The following is a 21,896-nucleotide window of genomic DNA, read 5'->3' as shown; positions in this document are numbered from 1 at the left end:
TTACAGATCAATGTGAACTTGAAGTTTATAAAATAATTCATTTGCAAAATATAGCAAATCAATTACCAGATGCATTTATAGATCAAAGAAAGTAACTAAGTGACATATACCAGCTGCATATGTTCCATAAAAAATTGATATCCCAACACAACAAGTTGTCACTAATGAGTCTGGAACACGGCAGAAGTGTGGTAGACCAGTGGGTTCCAAAGATAAAAATCCTCGAAAACGAAAAATAATTAATAGTAAAAAAGACTTGGTTGAGGATATATATACCCATAAAGAAATCCTCGACATGACTAGTGAGGAAGGTGAAATACCTAAAGATAATAATGAAATTTCAATAAACTATGTCATGACAGGAAAAAGATGGAATCGAACTAATATAATTATTGATAACATTTTTGCGTATAATGTTGCTCTTGATATTATATCTGAAAATGAGGATCCTGAACCAAAATCTGTTGAAGAATGTCGACATATAAAAGATTGGCTTCAATGGAAAGAAGCAACCGAGGCAGAATTAAACTCACTTTCAAAACGTCAGGTTTTTGGACCTGTAGTCCGAACACCAGAAGGTGTTAAACCTATGAGATACAAATGAGTATTTATGAGGAAAAGAAATGAAAATAATGAGGTCACAAGATATAAAGCAAGACTAGTTGCACAAGGTTTTTCACAAAGACCTGGTATTGATTTTGAGGAGACGTATTCTTTGGTGGTGGATGCAATTACATTAAGATATTTAATTGGCTTGACTGTGTATAAAAGTCTGGATATGCATCTTATGGATGTAGTCACAGCATATTTATATAGATCTCTTGATAATGATATTTATATGAGAATCCCAGAAGGATTTAAGGTACCTGAAACATATACATCAAATTCTCGGGAATGGTAATCAATAAAGTTACAAAGATCACTATATGGATTGAAACAATCAGGACGTATGTGGTACAATCGCCTGAGTAGATATTTATTGAAAGAAGGATATCAAAATAATCCAATATGTTCGTATGTTTTTACAAAGAAATCACAATCAGGATTTGTTATTATAACTGTATATGTTGATGACTTGAATATAGTTGGAACTCCTAAAGAGCTTTCAAAGGCAATATAATATCTTAAGAAAGAATTTGAGATGAAAGATCTCGAAAAAAATAAAAATTTTCCTTGGTTTGCAAATTGAGCATTCAGCAGATGGAATATTTATTCATCAGTCAACTTATACAGGAAAAATTTTGAAAAGATCCACATCCATTAAATATTCCAATGGAAGTCCATTCATTGGATATAAAGAAATATATATTTCGACCGAAGAACTTCTTGGTCCTAAGGTACCATATCTTAGTGCAATTGGTGCAATTATGTATCTTACTAATAATACAAGATCAGATATTAGCTAGATATAATTCTTCTCCTTCAAAAATACATTGGAACGGAATTAAGCATATACTCCGTTATCTCCAATGATCAATCGATATGGGTTTATTTTATTCAAATAAATCAAATTTTGATCTAGTTGGTCATGCAGATTCTAGATATTTATCTGATCTACATAAAGCTGGATCTCAAACAGGTTATCTGTTCACATGTGGAGGAACTGTTATATCATGGCGATCGGTTAAACAGACTATAAAGGCCACTTCCTCAAATCATGCTGAAATTCTTGCAATTCACGAGGCTAGTCGAGAATGTGTATGACTAAGGTTAATGACTCAGAACATTCGTGAAATGTGTGACTTGTCTTCTAATAAAAATCTTCCAACAATATTATACTAAGACAACACATCTTGCATAGCCCAAATCAAAGGAGGATATATTAAAGGAGATAGAACAAAGCATATTTCACCGAAACTTTTCTACATTCATGATCTTGAAGAAAATGACGACATCACTGTACAACAAATTTGTTCGAAAGATAACCTAGTAGACTTATTTACAAAGGCATTACCAACCGCAACTTTTGAAACATTGGTGCACAATATTGAAATGCGGTGACTCAGAGATCTTAAGTGATGTTTTCGTGAGGGGGAGTAAATATATTGTATTTTTTTTTAGGAGTATGTATTATATGAAATATGTACTCTTTTTTCTTCCCTAGGGTTTTTCCCATTGGGTTTTTCTTAGTAAGGTTTTAACGAGGCATGTTTATTGCATATTTCATACATATTTCATATATACATATTAAAATGCGGTGACTCAGAGATCTTAAGTGATGTTTTCATGGGGGGAGTAAATATATTGTATTTTGTTTAGGAGTATGTATTATATGAAATATGTACTCTTTTTCCTTCCCTAGGGTTTTCCCCATTGGATTTTTCCTAATAAGATTTTAACAAGGCATATTTCATATATATATGGGCTAAGGGGAGTATTATGAATATAATAATAGAAAATAGATACCCATTACTTAGTGTCCCAAAGGTCATGTGTCACCATTCATGTTGTCCATGTGTCACGTAACTTGTCACTTTGCATATAAATAGTGGCATTTAGTGAATCTTAAGAACACACCTATATTGGTGAGAATTCCACTTCCACCAATTTCCATATTATCCAATTTCATGATTTTAGTTATTTTATGTCTTAGTTATTTTATTTTATAATTTTAGTTTTTATTTATTTATTATTATTATATAAAAATATTATTATATTATATTTTTCATATCCATATTCCTGTTGTGCTCCTCAATTTTCATAACAAATTTGTTTTCTAAAAAGAGACTTACTGAATGCGTGAGTGTGGTGTTTCTTTTCTTCTTCTAAATATCAACCTAAACAACCTAATGAGAAGAATTTAAGATGGTAAACTAATGGAGAGATGGTAAATTTAAGATTTGGCAAAGGGATAGAATAGTTCAAAAATGATTCTCCCTTTAGCCATTTTTTAAGATGGTAAAATGGGCCGTCAAACTTTGCATTTTAAAGTTATATTAGGCCTTTTTTTCTAGTAGTGTTATAGAACATAGAATGAGAACTATTCAAGCACGATATAATGCTAAATAGATGTACTACATACTTTTTTACGTTATGGAACTTAACAACCTTCTATATACCTTTTTACATGATAGAACTTAACAGCGTTGTTGAGAAATATTTGTGAAGAGGACTTTTGTTAGATGTATATATTTTCTTTTTCTTTTTTTGAGATCTTTTTTGTAAAAGTGAGTAATGATAGTTGTTAGGTGTATATTTTTTTTGAGTTGTAAAACAATTAATTTGGGTAATATTTGGGTGTATTCCGAGTAGCACCCATCTTTATGCATCCCACTCTCCGCACTCACATTAAAAAAATCATTAAAATATTTCAAAAAATAAATAAGAAGAATTTAACACATATCAAATTATGATTGGACTATTTCATGGGATGCACAAAGATAGATGCTACCCACACATAAATATTTTTCATTAATTTAGTATGTAAAAAGGTAGTTGATTATCAAGTATGATGTATTTTAAGAAGTGGTGAGAATACAATATTAGTTTAACATTAAAAGTTTCCAAGGCTTACATCATTTTCATCATCAAGACATCCAAAAAAAACAAGTTTTTCAAAAAGAGTCCAAAATTATATATATATTTTTAAAGAAAGTAAGTACAATAGGTAGTATTTTTAAGAATAATAAGCACGTGTATAACATCAATTTTTAAAAATTGCAAATATAGCAAAATCTATTAGCGATAGATTTTTATTGCGGATAGACTCTTACTATGATATGGTCTATCACTGATATATCACTGATAAACTATCTAAAAATTTCCATATTTGTGAATTTTTTTACATTATACTATATTTGCGAATATTTTAGATCTGATTGCTATATTTGCAACTGTCTCTAGACTACGAGAAGGTAAAAAATGTCAATTTCTCAAAAAGAAAGAAGAAACCCTAAAACAGCTAGCCAAAACCACGCTGGAAAAGAAATTGAGTATGGATAATCATTTTCAACCTTTTATTTTAGATGTTCAAGTTTGATAAAAATGAATCCATATTTTCATTAAAAACTAAATTTGAGAGTGGTGGCCGATTTTTTTGCCTATTTTAGAGGTGTACCATTAGCCCGTTCTAAATAGCACATTTCTAGTTTATTTTTTCAATCAATTTGTTTGAGCATTACCAATTTCTCCTTCCTCTTCCTCCTCTCCATGATTTCTTCTTAGGTGTTCAAAAAACCCGATGACCTCAAAAAATTGATCAACCCTCTAACCTATACAATTTGGGTTGAGTTAATTCAAATAAAAGAAAATTTTATGGATTTGGTTGGTTCATAGATCCACCTCAAATAACCTTAACCAATCCAAATCAACCAAAACTTATTATTTACTTTAAAATGTAGATTTTTTTTTTTTTTTTTTTTTTTTTTTACTTATGATGCAATTGTACAATATATTCATTTTAGTATTATTTAGTTTCATTATATTTTTTAACTTATCCTCCAACAACTCCTAAAAATTATTTTTTCAACACTTTGGAAAGAAAACTTTCATTATATAAATTGAAATTGAGTTGCTAATCTTAATTCAATGTATGAAAATAATTAAATCAAATGTTTACGTGTTAACATTTTATTTATTTTTGGAACAAAATTTAAAAAAAAAAAAAAAAAAGACTTGGGTAACCCAAACCATCCCAACCCAAATGTTTTATGATTGAGTTGGGTTCATTCTTATTAAAAAGTTATTTGGTTGAAAAAATTTACAACCCGAACAATTGGGTTGGGCCTAAAAAATTTTTCAACCCAACTCAACCTATGAACACCCATATTTCTTATTCTTCAAGCTCTCTATTTTATTTTTTCTTATTTTTAAGGTGGGTTGCTGACTTTATGTTCACTATAGTTGCGTCGTTCGCTGAAGTGATCGTGCAATGTTCAGAGCTATTCGCCATTGCTACTCATCGTCGATCATGAGGATTCGCCGAACGAGATGTTGCTGTAGTGGAGGTTTAGGTGTTCGCTGGAGGCTAGAATTCCGTTAGCTGGTGGATCTGGTCGCATGAAATTTGATGCTGAACTACAGAGTTCATTAGAGCTACCTATTAGAGCTACCTATTAGGGGTATTCATGGATTGAGTTGGGTTGGGTTGAAAGACTTTTTAGATCCAATCCAATTGTTCGAGTTGTAAATTTCTTCAATTCAAATAACCGTTATTAAAAAATGAACCCAACCCAATCCAAGCATGAAATATTTGGGTTGGGTTGGTTCGGGTTAATCGGGTCATTTACTTAAAATTTTGTTCTAAAAAGAAGCAAAACATAAATATGTAAAAATTCAACTTAATTATTTTCATATATTGAATTAAGTTTAACAACTCAATTTCAATTTATATAGTGAAAAATGTGCAAAGAAACTACTTTAAGAGTTGTTGAAGAATAAATTATTAAAAACTTATTGAATTCAGGTTGGTTTGTGTTATATTAGGTGAATTCATGAACCAACTCAACCCATAAAATTTTCATTTATTTGAACCTAACACAACCCAAATGACTTGATAACTCAACCCAAACCGCACGGATTAGGTTGGATTGATCGATTTTTTTTCGGGTCATCGAATTTTTTGAATATCCCTACTGCCTATAGGCATTGGAGATAAGCTTCTGCTGGAATCATCGTGTGTCGTTCACCGCCGCTGTGGTGGTTCGGCCTTTGCTGGAATTTCTTCCTTTTTCACTTGTTCTTTCCTTTGTATATTTTTCACTTTGACTCTCTATTTGCTTACTCTCTCTTTTCTGTTTTTTCTTCTAAATCTCATCCTCTTTTCTTCTCCAATTTACCCTTCATATGTACTTTTATAGTGATTGATAGGTCTAAAATTAGCTCAAATGTCAGTAGGAGTGTGAGAAAGTGGGGGAAAAAGTGGGGAATGAGAGAAAAATGGTGGTAAGAAGATGAAGAACGATAGTTAGTCGAAGAATTAATTATTTATTTATTTTTGGGATGTTTTTAAATATAGAAAAATTAACCAAATATTTACAAATAATAGTAAAATATCACAATTTATTTATAATAGAACGCGATATATACTAATAGACTACTATCTATGTCTATCCTGAAACATATAGACATAGATAGTAGTCTATCAGATAGACTGTGATATTTTATTATTATTTGTGAATATCTTCAACAGTTTTTTTTTTATTTAAAATAATTTTTCTTTATTTCTTTAAAATTACCTTTTTATTTTTCATATTGTTTTTACCTTTTTTTATATAAAATTTTACTTGAAAGAAAAAAAAAATCATTTTCCTTTTTTAAAACTTACATTAAGACGTAAATGTTATAAAAATAAAGAGAAAATAAAGATTTTAAAATCAAGCCGCAGGGAAAAATTTTGAGTGTGGGTTTAAAATGTAGAGTGAATTGAGTTTTCTCAATTTGACAATATGAGCTTGCACCTAGCACAAATCAACCATAATATTAATGCAAAAATCTACGATTTTAATCATGAGATCCTTATTAGATTATCTTCGTTATGTAACCAAAATCAAATGCCTGAAAGGATCGGAGGAGGGTAAATGATAACGTCCCTGAAGTGCTATTAGGACACAGATTTCAATGTCTTTAATTCTTCTACCTACCATTCATTCTACAGTATATAAGTAGAAAATGCCTTGACATTTAATGGGGCTACTATAGCTTTCAACTTCTTTCGGTTTTTGTTTATGAGTCTCGAGCAAACAACCGCTCACCACAAGTAAAGGATCACTTATATGTAATCAGCGGTAAGTGATCGTTGATAACACACTAAGAATTGCTTTTTCTTTTTCTTTTTCTTTCCACTTTCTCTTGCCTATGACACAATCTTTTTCTCTTTTTTTATTTTACAATTTTTTCTAAATATAATTAAAGTATCAATTCACAATTCGAACATGTCGAAAGGACTACAATAAAAAGTTAAACACTAAAGAGTTCTACAAAGTACACAAAATAAAAATTTCAAACAACCATCTTCAAAGTTTAAGTCACATAAAAGCAAATAACAAACCAAACACTTAATAATAACATAGTAACATATTACAAAAGTCCAATCAATACAAATAAATCTGCTCACTTGTCAATCATTATTCTCAAATTTGTTCATTTGCCTTTCACATTAGCCTCTTTCACATTCTTCCCATTATTTGTCACATTACCCTCATTCTCCTTGTTTTTTGCCTTTTCCACTTCGTTCAAACTCGATATGAAGACTAAGAAAAAATGATAAACTTGTTAGTAGTTATTATAATAAATATATAAATAAATATGTTAAAAAAATATATACATATGTTTAAAATATACGAACCTTCCTCGTCATCTACAATTTCCTCAAGTATTGTCGTAAATCAATGCTAATGTGTTCTGAATGTAACCAATTTTGTGCACATACAAATACATCAATTGTGGTTGAAGATAATGAGGTACGAAAAGGATCAATTACTCTCCCACTAGTGTTGAATGCAGACTCAGAAGCAATTGTGGATACTGAGACTGCTAAAAGATCTCGTGCAATTTTGCTAATAATCTTATATCTAGAAGAATTCCCCTTCTACCAATCTAAGATATCAAAGTTATCATCACGTGTAACAAGAGGCTCCAGTAAGTAAATACCAATTTCTGAATCCACACTTTGTGAATCCTCTTCATCCAAATCTTCAAAATCAAAACGGAAAACCTCTGAAGCACTTGTAGTTCTTAATGGAACACTTTTAGTGGTACATAAAGATTGACCCTTATTAGCAACTGACAATGACAAATTGTATTCATTGAACAATGCTCTCAAAACACCCTCTACCTTACTTCCTAAGGCTTTTGCCATATCAACATCAAATAACTGATTTAGGCAATACAAAAGAAATTTCATCTCATAACGAGGGTCCAAAACGAAGGCAACATACAAGAATAAATGTGTTCTATCTTTTTTCCTCAATGCTTATCAAACTTTTCTTGCATTTTCGTTGTCATTTCATGCAAAAGCACATCATTAGGACTAGTTGCACTTGAATATTTGTTTATGCAATTCTGAACAATACTAATCTCATGGAAGACTGTATTGTAAGTAACATACAAGGACCCTGAAAGGCTAACAGTTACTTCATAGAACACTAACAAGAATTTGGTAAATATTATGGCAATTTCCCAATCCCTAGTGGTCAATTTATCCTCCTCGTTCATATAGACTGTGTCGTAGTCTTCTAACCTCTCAAATGTCTTTTCAAATTTTACAACTACCTCAAGTATCAAATAAGTAGAATTCCATCTAGTTGGAATATTAAAATACAACATACTTGTACTATCTATGTTCTCCTCTTCGATACACTTCTTAACTATAGTAAGTCGAGCAGGAGAATATCTAGCAAGCCTCACGACATCTCGAATTCGAACCAATGAATCATTAACATCTTTTAGGCCATCCCAAACAATTAAGTTTAATATATGTGCACAACATCGAACATGCAAGAACTCACCATCTAACACCAACCCATGCTTAAAACGCTTCTTCAGATAAGCAATTGCAGTATCATTTGACGAAGTATTATCAACGGTCAATGTCATCACCCTTTCAATACCCCACTGTTTTAGACATTTCTCAACCTCTTTTCCTACCGTTTCCCCTCTATGGTTCTCAATTTGGGTGAAATTAAGAATTTTCTTATGTAACTTCCAATCTTTATCAATAAAGTGTGCAGTTAAAACCAAAACGTTCATATTTTGGATTGATGACCACGTATCAGTTGTGAGTGACACTCTATATCCTTGATTCACAAAAATGTCTTTCAACTTCTCTTTCATGCTATCATATATTCCCAAAATATCCCTAGCAATTATTTTTCGAGAAGGAAGAACAAAATTTGGTTCTACTAAAGTCAAAGTCTCATTCACAAACCTCTTAAATCCTTGGTTCCCACGAATTTAAATGGCAACTCATCAATTACAATCATCTCAACAAGTAGTTTTCGAGCACACTCAATAGTAAACATCTTATAGCTAACGGATGAATGTAAACTATCTCTAATACTCTCATTCTTCTTAAAGACCAACTTACTTTGTGTTGCATCTAACTTATACTTCTTAATCTGATAAGAATTTTTTTTACAGTAGTTTTCAATATGCATTCTCATAGTTGAATTTTCATTCCTTCTAGGATGACATGCATACACCATACCACAATAGTTACATTTAGCATGTGGACACTTTATTTAGAATATTTATTAAAGTGATCCCATATCATAGATGAATTTTTTCTCTTTGTTCCATTTGCACTTGCGGGCTTTGAAACTATCTCCTCACTTTGATCTTTTTGTGGTGGTGGAGGAGGTATCACAATAACATCATCATTGAAATCGTTGGTCTTGCTCATTGTTTGTGATGGTACCTATAAAGGGGAAAATAGAGAGAAAACTTATTACTACCAAACAAATTAGATAGAAACAAAAATTATTTTATGATAGCATGAATTCAAAAACAATAACAAAATGCATTTCATGTCAAAAGTATTTTATTTCAGTTATCACTTCACTGCAGCTGAAAGTAATAGTTAAAAAACAATTGAATTCCTCTCATGGTAAAAAAGGAAAATGCAATAATAAGAATATAAAACAATAAACTCATTTAAGCTAATTCACGGAAGAAAGTAAACAGATTCTTGGCATGATAAATAGAATTTAGGAAATAAAATAACTAGGCCATGTTTCCAAGGAAAAAAAGGAAGGATAAAAGACAAATTTAGAGAATTAAAGCATAAATCAGAAGGAGAGAGAAGGAGATACATATTCATACATATGTAGTCAAAAGGAGATACATAATCAGAGGCCCTTTTTATCATTTCCCCAACTCGAATCGTTATTCTTTCTTATCTAATGTAGTACATAATCATACATATTTCTAATCTGTAAATTGAGAGAAGGAGATACGAAAAGAAAAACTTACTTGAAGTGATGCTAATGCAAATCAAAATTGGAATGGAGATTGGAGATGGAGTTGGAACGGAATCGGAGATTGGAGGTGAGCCTTACTTAAGGTGAGGCTGGAGATGGAAATATGAGATGAAGTCGGAACGGAATCGGAGAGTGGAGGTGAGCCTTACTTGAGGTAAAGGCTGGAGATGGAGATTGGAGATTGGAATTGGGACCGTTGAGCCGTTGGAATCGAAACTAAAGTTGGAATTGGAAGAGATGGAAATTGGAGTATGGAGAATCGAAGATGATAGAGATGGTCAAATGGAGATGGAATCGAGACCGACCGTCGAGGGACTAGGGAGAACTGAGAGTCTGAGAATGAGAAGATTCGAAGAACTAAAAACCCTAAACCTAAACTAAAAGTATATATAAGGTTCGGTTCAGTTTTAGAAACGGTTTTCGAACTTGAAACCAAATTGAATAGTTTAAATTTGATTTAGATTTGCAACGAACAACATTGAATCATTTTTTTTTTTTTTTTTTGTTGATGATTCGATTCGATTTTGTAAATCGATTCGATTTATACAGTTTCACTTTCCAACCTTAGTATGACTCACTTGGCCGATCGAGTATGTTAATCAAAATTACTCATCTTTTTGTTATTCCTTTCTTTTCCAAGGAACTTAATTAAATAAATATCTACTCCTAATTTCCATCGCTTTTATCCTTTATGTATTCTTAAGACGATCAATCAACATCGTACCCTCTAACCTTCGTAGTCCCGTCTGGATTTGTGTTTCTGTTCGAGTGACTTAATCTTCTACTCATCTCGCAAAAAATGTTGGTGAAGATGCAGTATTTGGATACGCCCTGCTTTCATGGACTGGGTTCAACCCTTAGGGCAACCATCGTAGGAGCCTCAGTTTCTCCTCCTGATAATCTCGTTCCCATTTCCAAGAAGCACAAGGACTGGTGGATTCTTGAATGTCCGAACAGAGTGTTAAAGAAGGTTGGTGGAGTTCAAAAATCCACTAATGATAACGGTCGTCGCCGGCAGGAAATTCGGTTGAAAAAAGTGAGTAAAATGGAGGAACGAGAAACCCAGAAAAAGAATCGCCATTTGGGTTATAGAGATGCGGGAGAAGATGGAAATGGGTCGGTGGAAAAAGTGCACTCAAAGTGTTCGACGAAATGGCTATCGTATGGTGGATGCATACCGGCGATTTTGCAAGCCTTGGATGAGGTAAGTGACCTGGACGAAGCACTGAAGCCTTGGAAAGATAAGCTTAACAATAAGGAAAGGAGTATTATTTTGAAAGAACAAACCAGTTGGGAGAGGGCTTTGGAGATTTTTGAGTGGTTTAATATGACCGGTTGCTATGAAGTGAATGTGATTCACTATAATATTGTACTTGGGATTCTTGGGAAGGCCCAAAAATGGAGGCTAGTTGAGAGTTTGTGGATGGAAATGAATAAAAAGGGGATTAAACCAATAAATTCGACTTATGGGACATTGATTGATGTTTACAGCAAAGGAGGGTTTAAAGAAGAAGCGTTGGTTTGGCTCGAGAGGATGAATGAACAAGGAATGAAACCTGATGAGGTTACCATGGGAATTGTTGTTCAACTGTATAAGAAGGTCGGTGAGTTTCAGAAGGCTGAAAGTTTCTTCAAGAAGTGGTCATCAAGTAACTCAATGAAATGTGAGATTACCAACAAGAAGAAAGTAGCTTCTGTTAAAGTTGAGAGTTCCCTGCACCCTCCTAGTGTTAGTTTGAGCACCTATACGTATAATACATTGATCGACACATATGGGAAGGCTGGACAGCTACAAGAAGCCTCTACAACTTTTGAAAGTATGCTAAAGGAAGGAGTTGCCCCGACAACTGTGACTTTCAATACTATGATTCACATTTGTGGAAATCATGGCCAATTGAAAGAAGTGACATTTCTAATGCAGAAGATGGAAGAGCTTCAGTGCCCACCTGATACAAGAACATACAATATCCTCATTTCTCTTCATGCTAAGCATGATAATATTGACTTAGCTTCATACTATTTTGCAGAGATGGAGGAGGCCGGTCTTCAACCAGATATAGTGAGTTACCGCACTCTTTTGTATGCTTACTCTATAAGGCATATGGTGGTGGAGGCTGAAAAACTTGTAACCAAAATGGACGAAAGAGGCCTTGAGATTGATGAATTCACCCAATCTGCATTGACCCGCATGTATATTGATGCAGGAATGCTTGAAAAGTCATGGTCATGGTTCTGGAGATTTCATCTTGCAGGGCATATGAGCTCTGAGTGTTATTCTGCCAATATTGATGCATATGGAGAGCGTGGGTGCATTTTAGAAGCAGAGAGAGTTTTCGTTAGCTGCCAAGAAGAAAAGAAGTCCACTGTCCTTGAGTTTAATGTGATGATTAAAGCCTATGGTGTGGTAAAGGATTATGCCAAAGCACAAAAACTATTTGACAGTATGGAGAGTAATGGTGTCACTCCTGACAAATATAGTTATAGTTCTCTGATACAGATATTGGTTGGTGCTGACATGCCGGCCACGGCACTTGCTTATCTAAAGAAGATGCAGTTAGCCGGATTAGTAAGTGATTGCTTTCAATATTCAATGGTTATATCGAGCTTTTCAAAATTGGGTCATTTAAAAATGGTGGATAAACTATATAGAGAGATGGTCAAACATGGTGTGCAGCCTGACATCATTGTTTATGGTGTGTTGATAAATGCTTTTGCTGATACGGGAAATGTTAAAGAAGCTATTAGTTATGTGAATGCGATGAAACAAGATGGTTTGTCTGGTAACACAGTGATATATAACTCCTTGATAAAACTCTATACCAAAGTTGGCTACCTCAAAGAAGCACAGGAAGCATACAATATGCTTGAACAAACAGATGATGGTCCAACTGTATACTCTTCAAATTGTATGATCGACCTTTATAGTGAACGTTCGATGGTTAAAGAAGCCGAAGCGATATTTGAGAGCTTGAAGAGAAAGGGAGAAGCAAACGAGTTCACTTTTGCTATGATGTTGTGCATGTACAAGAAAATTGGAAGAATACAGGAAGCCATTTGTATTGCTAGACAGATGAAGGAACGAGGACTTTTAACAGATTTGTTGAGCTTCAATAACATGATCAGTTTATATGCAATGGATGGACGATTCAAAGAGGCTGTTAGTATATTCGAAGAGATGATGAAAGCTGCTATTCAACCTGATGAATGCACATATAAATCGCTTGGGGCCGTTCTATTAAAATGTGGAGTTTCAAAGCAGGCTGTCAGCAAGTTAGAAGTAGCAGCAAAAAAGGATGCCCAGAGTGGATTACAAGCATGGGTTTCAGTTCTGTCTTCTGTTGTTGGAATGAATGTTAAGGAAGATGATCTGTAAGTTATTCTACTTTGCCTTGAGAAAGGACCAACTAAAGTTACTTCTGCCACAAGTTAGCTTAAAGCACCCAAATTTGAAGGGAAATTCAAAGCTTGTGAAATGTGGAGATTCGACCTTAAACACAATGGCACTGAAACATGTGGGGGAAGATTGGCCAAAATATCTGAGATCTAGAGGGTAGTCAATGTTGATGCGATCGTGGATATGAAGTTGAATGCAAGCTAGCATTAGATTTTCTTCTGCAAGGCAAGGCCTTTGGCAATCTTCAGGTACAAGATGGAACCTTTTTCCCATCGGATCCATCATGTAAAGATACTGAGACAACCAATCCATGGGAAAGTCAACAAGTTTGTAAAGTCTAACTTGTGGTTGCATATGAAAGTGCGTGACTTGTATTTTAATACTGTTCATCTCGTGTGTCATTAAGACATAATTGGCCGCTTTCAAAATAATTGTCGGCATGAGCGTGGCGAAGAAGGCAATGGAGTTGTATATGGGAGAAAAAGGTTTGCTGTTTCGGCTCAACAAATTTGCTTATGCTTCCATTTTTATCATGATTGGAGGTTGGATTGTGTTTCGGTTTGTTTGGCCTTTGCTCAATCTCTACCAGTTGGATACTCCACCATTATCTCCGACTTCTGAATTCAAGGGCTAATGATCGCCAGAGCCATCTCTCTTTTCGTTTCCATCTACTGCGGCTGCTCAAATATTATTCTACCTTTGTAAATTCTTGTGTTAGAGATTTCTTAACTGATAAGTGTTATGGAGAATTTAGTGACTATGAATTTTCATTAGATGCAAATTGAAGTCCAAAAAACAGGGATACTGGGAGTTTTTCCTTCGGTGATTATGAATTGGGTTTTAATAACTCTTGCAGTTTTTACTTTGCCTTTATGCAACCTGAAATTTATATTTTATTCCTGATTTCGTTTTGTTGGTTTTCCTAGCTGAACTTAGAATTCAATGTTGAGTTAGAATTTTAGAGCAACACTAATATTCAATTTTGTTTCTGACACTTGGTGTGGGAATTTTGGTTGAGGGATTTCTGATTTCAAGGTCTTGGAGTTTGGTTGGACAGCTTCTCTTTTCTAACATCTGAGTAGGAGTGAAGTTATCAAGTTAGGCTTATAGCACTTTCTCCAAGGAGGTCGCATGCTTTGAAATTATAGTTTTCCAGCTAAATGCTATAAGCTGATAATTCTTGAAAATTTCCAATTTAGCTCCACAAATTCTTCATGATCGTTGCAAAACAGGGTTCTCTTGGGTTTGTTCTGTTTAAGTTTTCTAGTTCTTCACTTTGTTTCTTTATATTTTGAGCACTTTTCATTTTATCAATGAAAAGTTCTGTTTCCTCTGTTTTTTTTAATTAAAAATTTTTCGAACAGTTTTTTTTTTTTTTTTTTTGTTTTGGGCGGGGGAGGGGGGTTGAAGCCCCCATTAAGTTGTTGCCTAGACTAGTATAACTTGAAGAATGTAGTAGCTGAGGTCAAAGATTCAATTGACTGTTATTGTCCTAAAATGTCGACTCACAAGACTTTTCAGAATCAAGAAGGATCTCGCAAAGAAGATGAAGCAGAATAGGGCAATCTCGCAATGGATCTGCTTGAGAATCAACAACACATTTAGATACAATGCAAAGCGCAGACACTGCCATCGCACCAAGCTAGGGTTTTGAGGTGCTTTCGAATTGTAACATCAATGTTCATTTACTTTGATTTTTAGGGCGTGAAGCTTCAGAAGTCATTATAGGTTGGTGGGGGGTTTTTGGATCTTAAAGAAGAGAGGTCTGGAAACTCACGGTTGAAAGAGATACATTGAGTAGATTGGTGGGGTTTTGGAGACGTTTTTGATTCAAAAACAACATATGAACTTCATCTCCTCTGATTATGGCAAAAGATTGTGGGTTACACAAATGGATTTTTTTTTTCCCCTTCTTTTTCTTATAACTTTTTCATCTCTATTGGATGGATTTCAAGTGAGCAGTCTACTCCGGCGATCCACTCTAGTGGACATTGGCTGCTGTGGTAACACTCACAGTGATTCACGACATATTCAATATGAAAATCCCACCTCAAACAACATCGATCTAAATACCCACAATAGGTAAAGTTCAGATCTGTGTATCCATCTGTTCGAAGAAGATTTCCCTACTGAATTTTTGTCCTTTTCATTTGAAAAGCTCGATTAGGTCTGCAGTGCTTCTCTAATTTAGCTTCATTCCAAGTAATTTACTTTCTCAAATTTTATCCTATTGAATTTTTCCCTTCGTGTTTTAAAACTGCGTTTGATGTGTTCATTTTGCCCATTTTATTAGCTTCGGCTAAATTCATCAAGTTAGACCTTTTTTTTTTGTTGACAGTGATGGTGCTTTATATGTTATCTTTTTAGTTGCAGCTCTTGAAAGCTACCAAAATGCATCTAGGGTAATGTCATGGAGATTACACTCGCTATGGGTTTGTGCAAACACATTTTGTATCATCTAATTTATTGGTAAGTTGCTTTTTTTTTTTTTTTTTTTTTTTTTTTAAAAAATAAGAAACAAACCTTTGATTATATAATTTAGTAGAATTGAAACAGATACTAATACCATACATATGGAAAAGCTGATGTCACTTGCCTCGAGATGCAACTGATCATCCTACAAATTGTTATATGGTGTTTTAGTTTCTTACTTCCATTAACGACTTTTCTTGAACAGGATTTGTTCTATAGGTTGTACAATCGTGTCCCTGAGTTCTAAAGTTTCTTACTTCCATTATGCTAGTGTTTATAGCATTATGGATTTCTATTGATTGTGAAAGTTCTTTTTTTTTTTTTTTTAGTTGAGATTGTGTAAGCTGTTGATTGTTGGTATATTTGATCTTTTTTTCCTTGTGTGTGCAGGAGGCATTACATAGCTCGGCTAAGGAGGTTGTATAAATCTCTGAAGTTCATTCATGGTCGTGGAAAGTACACCAGATGAGCCATGATCAACTGTTAGCAAAGTACGTTTGTCCTTTTTAAAATTTTTTGAAAGCAGAGAGTAGCATCCATTTTTTTTCACAAATTTACATGTTTCTATATTCTCTCCATTCCTTCATTTGTGCTTTACTGCCTGGGGAAAATGTTGCACTCTAGAAATTGTTAACAAAATGATCATATTAATTTTTCTTCTTTACTATAAAAGCTTTTGTGAAGAAACATGGGAAAATGATGTTTGTTGTAGTGTAGAATCTTTCATGTTTCATGGGTAAACTTTTGTGATGAAACAGCTGAAAATGACGTTTGTTGTAGTATAGAATCAATAATTCAATAATAGAATTAAATACACTATGGGAGGTTTAGAAATCAAGTTTGTTTATGGTGTAGCCTAAAGAAATAAAATGAGGATTCTCCCCGGTATAAATCAAGAGTTTTTTATTAATGAGAATATGTCTCCAATTCAAGGGGACTCTATTTCTAGGGAATTATAAGAATCCTAAAGGGTGTGTTTGGTATGTGATAAAAGTAGAGAGTTGAATTGAGTTGAGTTGAGTTGAGTTGAGTTGAGTTGGTAATTATTATCTGGAGAGAGAAATTATCTGGGGAGTTAAATTGTTTGTGTTTGTTTACAGAGTTGAGTTGAGTTGTTAATTATTGTCTATGTTTGAGTTGGTAATTATTGTCTGTGTTTGTTGTGCAGAGTTGAGTTGAGTTGAGTTGGAGGATTTGATGCAATTTTTTTTGTGAAAGAGATTAGTTCTATATTTTTCTGTTCGTTTTTTTATTTCATTCTTATATTTTTTAGTTTTATGCTTTGCTATTGTTGATTAATTTTCAAATATACACGTATTTTCTCAAATCATATATGACATAAACTGGACAATCTCAATTTTTTTCCTCAATTTGTAGAACATAATATATTATTTTTCATATATTCTTTTCAAAAACTATAATAATTATAATTCTCTTCAATCGATAAAACATACCAACAAAATATATTTTATATTGCTGCTCAATTAATTGGTATATTGTATATTGTATATTGTATGTATGTATATTGAATGTATGTATATATATTGAAGGTAATTATCCTAATTACTAATTGGTATATCGTATGTATATATATTGAATCTTGCTAATTTAACTTTATTATTTCACATATCATGCCGTTTATTTTTATATAATATAGATAGTATATTTGGGGGATCCAAATGGCAAAGATGAGGGAAGGGAGAAAGAACTAAAAATAGAATCCAAAGGTTTGAAAATGAGGGTAGAGAGAAAGAAATGAAAATATATTGATTTTTAGGGTTAGTTTTGAGGGATAAAAAAGAGGAGTTTTGAGTGGGTAAAAAATGGGTTTTAATAACCCATAGGTTTGACAATAATAATATATATATATATATATATATATATATATATATATATATATATATATATATATATATATGGATACAAAGATGAGGGAAGAGAGAAAGAAATGAAAATATATTGATTTTTAGGGTTAGTTTTGAGGGGATAAAAAATGGGAGTTTTGAGTGGGTAAAAAAGGGTTTTAATAACCCATAGGTTTTCTTTATGGGCTTAACAAACATGGATAATAAATACCTATCCAACCCAATATCTCATACCCATTTATCAAACACCTCCAAAGAGATAACTAAAAATGGTTACAAACTAATTTGGTAATTAAAATGTAACTAATCAAGGATTAACCAAGATTAACTTGATTTTACCAAAATATCCTTATCTTATTACATCATATTCTATCTCTCCCCAAAGAAACTTGTCATCGAATTTTAAAATTTTTGGAATGAAACTAGTGAATGAGCTAACTTGTTGCAAGAACACTTCTTTTGATGATTGCAAAATACTCCAACTGAAAATTGTCTTTTAAGGTCATGAACATGCCAAAGCTCCCAAATTAGTCACACCTCCAAAGATATTGAAAATTGGCGTAAAAGAACTCGGGAATTAATCTCCTCTTCCTTGAAAAACACAAACCTGAATTGATAAACTAGTGTGGCCTAATGTCCTCGGGTCACTTATTTGAAATAGATGGGTTGGTTAGTAGATTTCAATAAAGGGAATGGGGTTCAACTTGGAATTAGGTATTGGGTTGTTTTTGGGCTAGAATGATGGGTCATTAGTTGAAATGCCCAAAATTTCAAAAGGAGGATATTAGATCTTCGGGGTTGGGTCAAGAGGAAGAAAATGGGTGGGTGAAGTGTGAGACCGGTTCAGTAACTGATTGGTGTGGTGTTATTCGGGTCGGGTTAGAATTGCAAAAACGGTTCGGAATTTGGGTGAAAATTTCACGGAAAACCTCACCTTGCAAGGTTGATTCGTCTTCTCCTTTCTTGTGTGTGACTGCAAAAGGGTGTGAATCTTGGTGAGACGCATTATATATAAAAGTATTACATTAAGAAGAGAAAGCATAGTTGAAGTGGAAATATCGAAAAAAAGACCCTAAAATACAAGAAACTTTGCATTTAAGCTGAGTAACTTTGATCTTTTTAGTTAATAAAGAAGGAAAACCCCTAATTATTACTATTTTCTTTTTTAAATAATAAAAAAGCCCTAAGGTCCAAAGGCTTTAAGCCTTGAGGCTTCACAAAAAGTGTGCACCTGAGGCACGTCTTATTTTGTTAGCCTCACCTTTTCAATGTGAGGTTCTGATATAAGCCTTAAGTTTAGGCATGCACCCTCGAGAGGGCATTTTAAAACACTGCTTCAAGGATACCAGAATAAATCTCCTTGGGCCAACTAAGTTTCCCCAGTCCACTAAAATCTCCTCCTACGGGACATTACTATTGAACTATGAATCTACTCATTCAACTGACAACAAAGAAGATAAATAGCATTGCTAAAACAATATAAGATCTTTTATGCAAGACACCCCATAGGTCCTAGTTAGGGACCACTCGAAATTCAGCCTCACTTTTATAAACAAATGAAATTTGGCTTTTTGTTGATGTCATCTTGCTGTGAATTTACTAGTTTAATCATTTTTTTCTTCTTCCTCCTTCCTCCTCTCTTTTGTAACATTTTTTTTTCTTTTTTTTTTTCGTTGTTTCTGCTTTTTTTTTTTTTTTTTTTTTGTCATTTTTTCGTTTTTGACGGTTTCTTTCGTTTACACCGCCATCTAGGCGATTTCCCTTTTTTCTTCTCCGACGATTTCTGTTTATGTTCCCCCCCCTCCTTTGTTTTTCTTTCTTTATTCTTCGTTCTGTAGTTTTTTCTTTAAGAAAAAAGTTGATGGTGTGTCTAATGAAGAACAAGACAAAGGAGAGATGAGCGAGAAAACGAGAGGGAGAATATTTTAGGCCTCAAATTATCTACACATACAAACATAGGGTTAGGGACCACAGACATAAATGTTATAAAGGACAACAATGACAGAAGGAGGGGCTTAGGGAATATTTTGGGTAAAAGTTGAGAGTGACTTTTGCAAGGAGAGGACCACCAGCTCTCTCAAATGTGTTGGTTCTTTTTATTTTGAGTTTCATCATTTTTCTTTTAACGAAAGGTTTCTCTGATAGTTTCGATACAAGGGTTGTAATGTTTGCAAGTCGTTGGTAGCTTTGAAAACAGTGTTGATAAATAATCGGGCCCTTGTTCCTTTTCTCTTCTTGTTGTTTTTGTGTTTCTATGTTAGGTGATTGATTCAAGAGAAGAGAAGCCTTACAAGTGGTATCAGAGTCTGCTTCAACCTGGGGCGCACGAGAGTGATGGCTCAAAAGATGATGGAGGAAAGAATGGAAAAGAATGAAAAGGAGATCTCCAAAATGAAGGGAATGCTAATGGGCTTATGTAAGAGTATTGAGAAACTGGCTGAAGAAATAAGGAAGAGCAACACCATTCGCAAGGTTGAAGAATCTGGGATCACGGATGCTCTTTGAATGAAACTGAAAGGGAAGATAGAAGAAGTCGACTCACCTTCTCATACCACGATGGGAGGACTTGACAAGAGCAAGTATAAGAGGTTAGAAATACTGGTGTTCACAGGGGAAAATTCGGAGTCATGGGCCTACAGAGCAGAACATTACTTTGAAATCCATGAGTTGGCCGATCCGGAGAAGGTAAAGATAGTTGTGATTAGCTTTGGACCAAACGAGGTCGACTGGTTTTGTTGGACCAAACCATGTTCTAAAGAAATATCTTTAAGATAAAGACATGTTTTCTATGCTTTTTAAAGAAAGTCATTGTATGACTAGTTTTGCTTGAAACTCGATACCGAAGGACATTTGAGAAGGTATCCGACCAACTCAATACCGAAGGACATTTGAGAAAGTATCCGAGTAGCTCGATACTAAGGAAATTTTGAGAAGGTATCTGAGCAAATATACCTAAGGCATGATGGTACTTCTTTTACATAAGAATCAGTTTTCTTGTCACTCACTGGGCTAGCAAACTCACCCCATTTTTCAAATGTTTTCTTCTCAGGTAGCGAAATGTGAGAAGTTCCAGGGTGCTGCTAAGGTGATGGTCTGCCACAACACTTTCGAAGGGTTTAAAGAATGGTTGTTGTAAACTTTGTAATTAAGTCTTGGAGTTGTATGAATATTACATTGTTGTAATATAAAATAGGCCTACTTAATCAGTTGTTGTTATCTCCTTGACTTAAAGTTCATTGAGTATAGTAAAGAGGTTCAGTTGGACAATAGGTATCACAAAAGGGTGGTATCTGTGGTCCCTCATGCCTCTCCTCGGGCTCAGGAGTGCGGGCTCGGGGCGGGGTATGACAGGATGCATGTTGATTAATGTATGCAATTGATGGAGAGGGAAGGTTTGCATGGTTGCAAGCCTATGTGTTGAGGAAAGGTTGAAGCAAATAGCTTAATCACCAGCTAGTGGGCTAAGTGGCCTTATTAGAGGCTTTAAACAAGAATTAGAAGGACATGTGTCACCCTAATGAACAAGTTGATCATACGGCCTCTAGGATAAAAGGAAAGGTTGGAATGGAGAGCTCGGTTTGTGCAATTTACTCGTGCCAAAGGGGGGAGTTGCTGCCAAACCAAAGCTTGATCAGTGCTGAAGTTGATCTGGGGTAGCCAAGAGGAAATCCCCACGAAGTCGAGTTGAAAGCTGAAGAGTTCCACAAGTGTTCAAGGCTTTCGAATCACTCGAGTAATCTAGAAAAATGGAAAGATTTCAAGCTTATTAAGAGGAACTAGAGGCTGAAATTTTGAGGTAAGGTAGTTAAGATGTTTAGAAACAAGTTCTTAGAAGGAAGTTTTGTGAGATGAGGCCTGGAAATTAAGTTATTTAGACTAGAAGTTGAATCTGGAATGTTGATAGGTTAAACAAGCAAGCAATTGCATCTCAAGTATAAGTACGCAGCTGGCCGGCTAAGATGTGTGTGGACAGGCGTGCACATTGATGAAGGGCATGCGCTAGTGTAACAGCTGTTGACTAAGAAGAGTGTGCAATGTAAGCAAGAGGCTACGAGCGATAGTTGAGGTGCACCGAGGGATGCAGTCACAAGCGCTCGACGCATAGGCAGGGTGGGCGCATTCTAGTGCCAGTAAGCATCCATGTGTGCGTGCTTTCACCTATCAACCAAGTTGTAAGGTAACATCTGGTTAAATGGTGGTGTGTTGATTTGCCTAAGTATTGAAGATGTGCTTAGCTAAGCTATGCGT

The 21,896-nt window shown here is 34.2% G+C and overlaps 2 protein-coding genes across 2 annotated transcripts; both read left to right on the top strand.

Annotated features, from left to right (window-relative positions):
- Positions 1 to 10,593: 10,593 nt before the first annotated feature.
- LOC120073344 (Tetratricopeptide repeat (TPR)-like superfamily protein) lies at positions 10,594 to 14,158 on the top strand. Its single transcript, XM_039026129.2, has one exon. The coding sequence runs from the start codon at positions 10,717 to 10,719 to the stop codon at positions 13,288 to 13,290; it is 2,574 nt and encodes an 857-aa protein (XP_038882057.1). The 5' UTR covers positions 10,594 to 10,716; the 3' UTR covers positions 13,291 to 14,158.
- LOC120073688 (uncharacterized) lies at positions 13,751 to 20,854 on the top strand. The gene is made up of 5 exons (XM_090312036.1): positions 13,751 to 13,853; positions 14,511 to 14,554; positions 14,771 to 15,393; positions 15,679 to 15,780; positions 16,174 to 20,854. The coding sequence occupies exons 1-3, from the start codon at positions 13,751 to 13,753 to the stop codon at positions 14,963 to 14,965; spliced, it is 342 nt and encodes a 113-aa protein (XP_090168162.1). The 3' UTR covers positions 14,966 to 15,393; positions 15,679 to 15,780; positions 16,174 to 20,854.
- The last annotated feature ends 1,042 nt before the right edge of the window (positions 20,855 to 21,896 follow it).

This window comes from Benincasa hispida, chromosome 3 (genome assembly GCF_027475165.1).
Source record: "Benincasa hispida cultivar pf3 chromosome 3, pf3_genome.v1.1, whole genome shotgun sequence".
Taxonomy (NCBI): Eukaryota; Viridiplantae; Streptophyta; class Magnoliopsida; order Cucurbitales; family Cucurbitaceae; genus Benincasa; species Benincasa hispida.
Note: the sequence above shows the minus strand (reverse complement) of the source record. Positions and strands in the feature narration are given on the sequence as shown.

Excerpts from the sequence above, each read along its gene's own strand:
- LOC120073688 (XM_090312036.1), top strand. The coding sequence starts at position 13,751 with ATGAGCGTGGCGAAGAAGGCAATGGAGTTGTATATGGGAGAAAAAGGT. Across the intron at positions 13,854-14,510 it reads CATTTTTATCATGATTGGAG|CTCCACAAATTCTTCATGAT; the intron begins GTTGGATTGTGT and ends TTTCCAATTTAG. Across the intron at positions 14,555-14,770 it reads GCAAAACAGGGTTCTCTTGG|CTGAGGTCAAAGATTCAATT; the intron begins GTTTGTTCTGTT and ends AGAATGTAGTAG.
- LOC120073344 (XM_039026129.2), top strand. The coding sequence starts at position 10,717 with ATGTTGGTGAAGATGCAGTATTTGGATACGCCCTGCTTTCATGGACTG.